Source organism: Ochotona curzoniae, unplaced genomic scaffold, assembly GCF_017591425.1.
Source record: "Ochotona curzoniae isolate NIBS_2020 unplaced genomic scaffold, NIBS_Ocur_1.0 scaffold_4506, whole genome shotgun sequence".
Classification (NCBI taxonomy): Eukaryota; Metazoa; Chordata; class Mammalia; order Lagomorpha; family Ochotonidae; genus Ochotona; species Ochotona curzoniae.
The window spans coordinates 10,991,204-10,999,427 of record NW_024467119.1 but is presented as its reverse complement, the minus strand read 5'-3'; the positions used below and the strand labels follow the sequence as shown (position 1 = coordinate 10,999,427).

At 41.7% G+C, this 8,224-nt stretch overlaps 1 protein-coding gene across 24 annotated transcripts in view; it reads right to left on the bottom strand.

The window, feature by feature from the left end:
- Positions 1-371: 371 nt before the first annotated feature.
- Positions 372-8,224, bottom strand: part of ADGRL3 (adhesion G protein-coupled receptor L3) — a 472,380-nt gene continuing 464,527 nt past the window's right edge. For 12 of the 24 annotated variants that reach the window (XM_040966524.1, XM_040966526.1, XM_040966527.1 and 9 more), the window contains one exon: positions 372-1,171. In XM_040966524.1, coding sequence (XP_040822458.1) covers positions 372-1,171 — 800 coding nt within the window. Of the gene's footprint in view, positions 1,172-2,978; positions 3,031-7,792; positions 7,922-8,224 lie in introns of all 24 variants that reach the window. The other 12 variants (XM_040966541.1, XM_040966545.1, XM_040966542.1 and 9 more) reach the window with 6 other exon arrangements.

Genomic DNA, 8,224 nt, shown 5'->3' with positions numbered 1-8,224 from the left:
TCCTGACAAGGACAGCAACAGAGCATAGGGTCGGGAGAACAAAGAACTGACACAGTTAGTTCCCCAAGGCCACCGCAAGCGCCATTTGCTCCATCTCTCCTTCATTAACATAATGAAGTCTCCACCACAGGAGGGAAGGGACGGGGAACAGAGGGGCACAGGGCATATTTCAGCAGTTACTCTTTCTCCCCTGGGCTGACCTAAAATTCCCAGCTTTAAAAAAGAAAAGAAAAGGAAGAAAGAAAGAAAGAAAAGAAAAAAAAAATAGGGGTAACGAAAGCAAGCAACGTCTGCGAGTTTGCACAGGTCTCCGGACCAAGGCGTCAAAAGTCTGGGAGTACACACACGACGACCACCTGGGACAGGACCCCCTAGAGACTGGTGACCAGATGCGACGGCCCCTTGGCGCCGGCGTCCGGGGGGCTGCCCTCCCTGTTGGGGGGCACGATGAAGCCGTCGCTGCTGCCGCGCCCCAGCTGGTAGTAGGTGTGCAGCTGGTGCACGTGGTTCCGGGAGCCCAGGTTCGGCATGCTCTTGTAGTACACGTCGTCGGCGTCGCAGCCCCCGCCCGCCCGGGCAGCAGGTGCATCGGGCGCGGGGCCGGCGGCCACACCGTCGGCCGCCAGCGCCGGCATGCTGGTGTAGACCGAGTCCCGGCGCGGCGACGCCGGCAGCTCCTCCGTGTGCTCGCTGGTCAGCAGCGGGAAGAAGCTCTCGCTGTGGTCCTGCGGCAGGCGCCGCCGGCTGTAGTGGTGGGGCTGGTGGTGGTCTGCCGAGTACACCCTGGGGGGCAGCAGGGGCGCGTCGGACTCCTCGTGGATGAGCTCCAGGCCCAGGCTCTCCTCGTGGGTGAAGGACGTGGCGTCGTCCAGCACGATGGCGTCGTCCTCGCTCCCGCCGCCCACGTGGTTCACCAGCTTGTTCATCAGGTTCCTGCTCTGCTCGCTGGAGCGCTCGTGGTTGTTCAGGTAGGAAGGGATGTAGCTGGAAGTGAGTTCCTTCAGGATCTTTTTCTCGAGGGCGGTCTCGGTGTGGGTGTAGCCGCGGTCGATGATTTGCACACAGTTGCTCAGGTACTCGCCACCAGCGATGCTGTAGCTGTTGCCATGGTTACCATTCAGTGGTAGAGTATCCATGACACTTGTATCCCTGGCATTGTTCAGAAGCCCCTCTGAAACAAGAGGACACAACACTGTGACACGGAGCCTCGCCGGCTACTCCCACGACCCCACACATACATACCACACCCACACACAAGAGCAAGGAACCTTCAGCGACTGGAAAGGCCGCACGCATAGCTAGCATCTGCACATCCTTATGGAATGTTTGCCAAGAAACAGAAAATGGGACTGAGTCTACTTTCATATTATATATATATGATATATATATAATTGCACAATTTGATGGAAATCTTGGAAGAGAATTCTTTAAAAGAATAAAACTTGGTAAATTCTACATTTTCAGTTTCCATACAAACATTGCCTCACGCTGTCTGAAGGGTGATTTTCAGAATTTGGGCAAGATCATGCAAAACTTCAAGGGCATCAATAGCTTTAAATTTATACACATCAAAGTCAGATAATACATTCCCTTTAATCTTATATGTTGTTATAGTTCGGTCAAAAGTAATATAATTAATTTATGATAATTTGTTATGAAGCTTTATAAAAACAAAGATATTCCCTAAACACGAAACCACAAAAGGATTATGTGCAATTTTTCTGGATGGTATAGCCAGGGAACAATGCTTAGTCAAATAAATAAATGACTCTCAGAGGTAACTGACACGTAGCGACATTTATGGGTATTTGGATTTCCTTTTAATTTATTTCCCGCTTTGAGCAGTTTGATTATTTTGGTATATTATCCTGTCAGCGATGATTTAGGGTCATTAGGTAAAATTAAAGAGAATGTATAAAAAACTTAGGCCTGACTTCTTCAAGTATCAGTGTGGAAGTGACCATTACAGAAGGCATGACAACTTGTGGGCATAAGAAACTTTGCTTGTAAAAAAAGATGAACATTTTATTTCGGTAAGAAACAGCTACAGTGATATAAATTTGACTGTAATATGTCTTCATAAATCACTTCAAAGGCAACCAAAAAAAGGAAACACACACACACACATACACACATTTAACCAATACCAGTAAAGAAAAGGAACATTTTCTCTTTTTTCTTTTACAGAAAAACTGGAGAATTGCATTAAACTTCTCGATACAACTTGTGAAAATACAGCAGTCACTCTATATCTGTGATGCAGTAATATTGATCAAACGTCACCCATTGGGTGGTGGTTTCACATCAAGTGTCTCAAGTCAGTTTCATACGCAGACTTCTGATCTGAACTCTGTGTTCAAGTCACCCAGTTTTCAGAAAGAGCAATGGGAAAATGCGTTAGTCAGCAGCCATCACAGACATGGGGTGAAGCCGTTTATTTTCATGTTATAGGATATCTTGTACACAAATCCACAATGATAAGAAACTATAAAAGGACTGCCTTTGAAAGGCTGAGTGTGATGGGTGGCTGCTGCCGCAAAAGCTCCATGGTAGCGGATGGCTATGGCTGGATGGTGGATGCATTGAAACATGTGATGTTGCTGTTATCAATGCATTAGGTATGGGCTGAAACAGCCATAGATTAAAAAAAAAGGGGGGGGGGGAGGGCGTGTTGCATGGGGACATAATTTAGTGATGGGATGTATCAGTAAAAATCAAGACTTCATGAGTTACTTGGCCAAAATAAATGCTTAATTTAAAAACAATTTAACTCACACAAACGTTACATGAGACTTAACAACTATGTTGATCATATGACAGAATAAAAGAATCAGACAACATAAGCGTCTAATCTCTATTAACATATATTCAGAAAAGTCGATTCATAGGCTTTTTAGTGTTTCAATTGTGAGATGAACTGTTTTTAATAACGACATCATCTATACGTGATGCAATAAAAGTGAACTAAAAAAAATTACATTTGATATGCAATGTTTAACTTTACTCCCATACTTGTCTCCCTGTAGGGCTCTAAACGACAGCATGAAGAAAAGGAAAGAAAAAAACAACAGGTAAGCTTACAGCGACAGGAGAGGGAACATGAGTCAAAAGCAAATTGATGATATGCAGAAAAAAGAGTCCAAAAGAAATCATTCCCACTGCCCCCACATTTATGAGCCTGTGTTACATGGCTTATCATAATTAAAAAATACTGAAATGTTAGTCAGAAAATAAGAAATCCCCCTGTACACATGCTTTCACAACGAATGTTTCATAAGCATTCCTACAGTTGGTAAATCTCAAATATTCATTTATATTTGAATATAAACATGAGCAACAGTCTGAGGACAACCCGTGATTATTTCCACCACAGTATTTCGATATTCCACATCGCTGTGCAAAGGACGTTAGATCATATGTGCTTCTAAAGGATGCCATTTCACTGTAGAGCATTCAGTAACACTGTGAATACAGTCATTAGCTTGTACAGAGCGCCAGAGCGCAGGGCTCATGCATCGGTGTCCCTTTTGTCCCGACATAGCTTCTGTTCCCTACACAAAGGTTTTTGTCTGCCAATTGCTCCTACACGTCTGATCTTTTTAAATGAAAACTGATTGATGCTATCATTTCTGGAGTGTGTTTTCAAAAGTTTTGTACATACGGGGGAAAAGGTTAAAATTCATTCACTGTTCGGGAACACAGCACCACCAATATCAGGTTTACGCCTGGGTCTACAGTTGCATGTGTTCACAGACACTTTCAGAGTTGATCCCATAAAACAGCCCTAGCAAAACTTTTTTTTTAAAATCAGGTCAGAACTGCTCTTTCTGATCTACTCTACAGGAACATTAAAATACCACAAATTTACAAAGCAGTGAATGTCTGGGGCCAGATCACTTTAAGAGCCTCTAACTTGTCATAAGATAACCATGGGTTTAGAACGACAGTTTTTGTATCTTAAAGGTTGATTTGTTCTCATAGAAAAGACCATCACCATTTCAAAATACAGAGGCATTTTTCCCCCCTCCAAAGTTCCAGAGGAGCTGTGGTATATAAATAAAGAGCCACATCGGTAACTTCAGCAGATATGAACGGCTTGCTACTGAAAGGAGAGAATCTGAACTGGGGTGTAAGTGAAAGCTTGCTGGTCTTCAATTCTTCCATTACTGGGAGGAGGGAACTGCAGCCAAAGTAGGCTTAGCCTTCTGGAAGGCCACTGTGCAGGCATGGCAGAGCTGGGATCAGAAAACGAATCGACTTGCTCCACTTCTCTTCACTGCCACATGCGCTTCCCATCTGCCTTGGGCTTCGAAGGCCACTGCTCAATATTAATCCGTGTGCTTTATTACAGAATTGTATTCTTATGATCTGCAAGGCATTTTTCATCATGCTAACCTATCCTATCATGAATGTCCTTCTCTAAAATTTTAGTATGGAATTAAATTACTTTAAAATGTAAATGATTTCAAAATTGTGACTTCTTCCGTATATTATGTTCTGTTGACAGGTTTTTCTATAATGCAGTTTATCTTCATGGAAATTGAATTTCTGATGGCAACAGGAAGAGAGTGCTTCAGAAGTGCTATGCATGAAATTTCTAGTATTTTTACAGATAGAATATGAATTGGATATAACTTAAGCATATTATTCATCCTTACTCCCAACTCTATGCATCAGTAACATCATAAACACATCTTTTTCTATTTTAAATAAAGGTAGTTACAGACAAGAATAGATTCTTTAACTCTGATGGCTTATTTGCCAGGATAAAAATGGGGGCACTGCAGCACAGTACCACAGAAAAAGCCATGTGGAATTCCACATAAACCACTCCAGTACATATGGAACCACGTATAGTTCAGATAAAATTTTACCTTGCCAGTAAGAATACAAGTGCACTCATCTGAAAACATAAGGTTAGTAGCAATATAGCAATCATCAAGATTTATTTTTCGGTCAGGGGTAAAAAGAATTAGTTTCAGCTTTATCATAATTTCTGAGAAAGCATAAAATAGCTGAACAGTCCCACCCTCACAACACTCAAAAAATAGTTTTATTTTTTTAAGCATTGTCAGAATTTAGTGAATATATTGGCATAAAAGACAAATACATTAAGAAGACTCCTTCGTGTTTTTAGAGCTTCTTAATAGCACTAACCAGTAATGTATGGCATTGTTTTAAATTCTGCATGTAAGACTTAAATATAAAGTAGTCCATTTTTTATGAACTTCCCTACTTTAGAACAACATTAAAAATCAAGGAAGAGGGTAAAGCTGATATGGGATTAGGGAAACCATACTGATTCAAAAAATTACTTTTGCATTACATGAGACATTATAAGTTACATCTGTAAAAGTAAGAAAAAAAGTTATGATCCAAATATACAACTTGGTTTAAAATAATTACCGTAAATTCTTGAGTATAATGTAAATAATGTGGAGTGTATTTAACATGCAGCTATGGTACTGGTCTTCACTTACCATTACTCAAGATCCACTGATATTATCAACACACTAAAAAATGCACATAATGATACAATTACCTGTCACTTTACCTAAAGAAAACAAAACAAAACAAACAAAAAAAGAAAAACCAAGCCTTTATAAGATGTACTAAATTGTGCTGCCAAGCCTCATCTGGCACACTGTGTAATGTACAATTCATTCAGTGCTACCATGAAACAGGGACATTCACAAATAAGATATCATTGAGAGGGGGCAGCCGAGAAGAAACAGCAGAAACTGTCTCGTTTTCATCAGTGTGTTTTCTTAGGGAGAGGAAAGCCTGTAGGCAGACAGGCAAGCAGGCGAGCTACGCTCACGCATGTGTAGAACTGCCGCCCAAAACCAGAGTTTGCCTGTCCTTTGTGCTATAGGGCATGCATGGCCTGGGGAAAATGTCAGTTAAACAGGAAGACAAGAAATATCTATCAATCTATCTAACAAATGGAACATTTAGAAAATAGAATATCAGGAGTCTTCAAAGAAGCTTATGGAAATACTAATTATGGAAAAAGTATGAATTTAAACACTATAAAAAAGCACAGTCGGCTTATCTTCTAATGCCATTTTCCATCAACTTTCTGAAGCAGCTTTGAGCGTAAGATCCTGAGCTCACTCTCAAGCTAGCAGTGTCATAAAGAGGGCTTGAAATGAGCTCCGCCCCTTCTTGGGATTCTCAATCTGTAATTTAGACTCTTAAGCCATAAAGAGCTGGATGGAATTTAGTTAGCTGAAATATTTGATCATATTTACAAAGAACTCAAGAGTCCCCGGGGACAGTGCCATGGCAGAGTAGGGCCAGCGGCCATATGGACTGGTGTGAGTTCCAGCTACTCCATTTTCAATTCAGCTCCCTGCTTACAGCTGGAGAGAAGAGCGGAGGATGACTCAAATCCCTGGGACTGTGCACTCAAGTGGGAGACCTGGAAGAATCTCCAGGCTCGCAGCTCTGCATTGGCCCAGCGGTTGCAGACACTTAGGGCATGAACTAGCAGGTGGAAGAGCTGTGTGTCTTTCCTTTTCTCTGTACGTCTGCCTCAAGTAAGAACAAATAAGGCCTTAAAAATAAACAAGCAAATAAAAGAACAATTGCTTTGGTCATCTCTTCATAGTGACTTTAGAATTCTAGAAATAATCTGAAATCATATCTCAGGTCTTCTCTGGTGCCATGTTGGGCAGCTCAGACGGTTTAAGGCTTGCAGTGGCCATGTTGCACAAACAAGCTTTTCTGAAATAGAGCTTTCGCTTGAGATTTATGCCGTCCTAATCTTTTACCTCTGACTGAAAAATAAAACGAAAGGTTCTTACAGATAACCCTGCAAAGTTTACTCAAAATTGCCAGGAAAATTTAAGTCCATGTGAGTAACATTCAACTTGAACAACCTCGGAAGTCGACAGAAGGGAATTCCCTCAAAGACAGGGCTAACTACGGATCACTAACGGTTTTCTTTTTCTTTTTGTCTTATGCATTCCTTTTTCCGGTGGTTTCTTTACATATGGAGCATAGTTTATATTTCTTAGGCATGTGACAAAGTTTCATCCCTGCAAACATTAATACCACTCCAAGAACTTATAAGAGATTCCTGTTGCTTTGTTTGAGAAACGATTACATTTTTATATGTTTTTCAAGCTGGAGGCTATACAGAGGTACCATATTCAAAAGCCTTGTTTTTAACATGCAGGTGCAGTGGAATAAAGCAATTCTGTGGCCTGTCTGAGCCAGTTCCCGGAGGCGAGGGCAGGGCGAGGGGAGGGCGAGGGGCTGCTGCCACGCACTTCGCTGTACCTTCCACCACTGCTTGGCTCACATGCCATTTTTCTGAGAGTTTATCTAAATACTTTCCCCAGGACTAGTGCGTGGTAAAACTCAGATGTATGTTCGCAACCTTGTAACCACAAGACTACTGGATCACGTCATCCTTTTCTCACTTACCTTGGACAAATATCTCATTTCTCAAAATAATACACAGGCACTGAACAGACAAATAAATGCACAACAAAAAAAGCAGTGACAAACCACAATATATCTCATCACATTACAGGAAATTAACACAAATTAACACAAATTAATGAATCAAACATTTGTTTACCAGAAGGAACCCATTTCTTACTAAAGAAAACCTAAGGAGAATGGAAATATAAAGTAAAAACACCAACAGCAGTGGAATGGGAAAGGAGTCTGTGTGTCTGCTTCCAAAACAAAGGCAGGAGAAAGAAAAACAGGATGTGCCCAGAAAAGCTACATAAAATGGGACTCTCACTTGAAGAAATTAAGATAAAGTCCAGCACACCTTGTGCGTTGTACATGCTGACAGAAGGGTTGTTAGAGACCGCCGGTTCCCCAAGCAATGTGTTATAGGGGTTGTTAGTACCATGCGGACGGAGCAGAGCACTGCTTATAAGATGATTAGCCATGGCTCCTGGAGCAGCCCCAAAGAAAGACAGAGAAAAAAAAAAAAGGTCAATCAGGCAAATGTGTTTGAGAAACAGAAAGGAGACATTTAGAATGACAACACCTGATATAGTCCTGATTACTAGCAGGCAGCTAATTAGACTAAAAAAATATGCCACAAAAGCACATGCTCCCACAGTGCACACGGCTGCAGCCATGGGAAAGAAGGGAGATGCTTTACAACGCCGAGGAAGCCACATTTGGGTGCTTTCCTTCCCAAGGTGTAAGCGAGAATAAACTCCCATGCTTGCTAAAAATACACACACAAAAT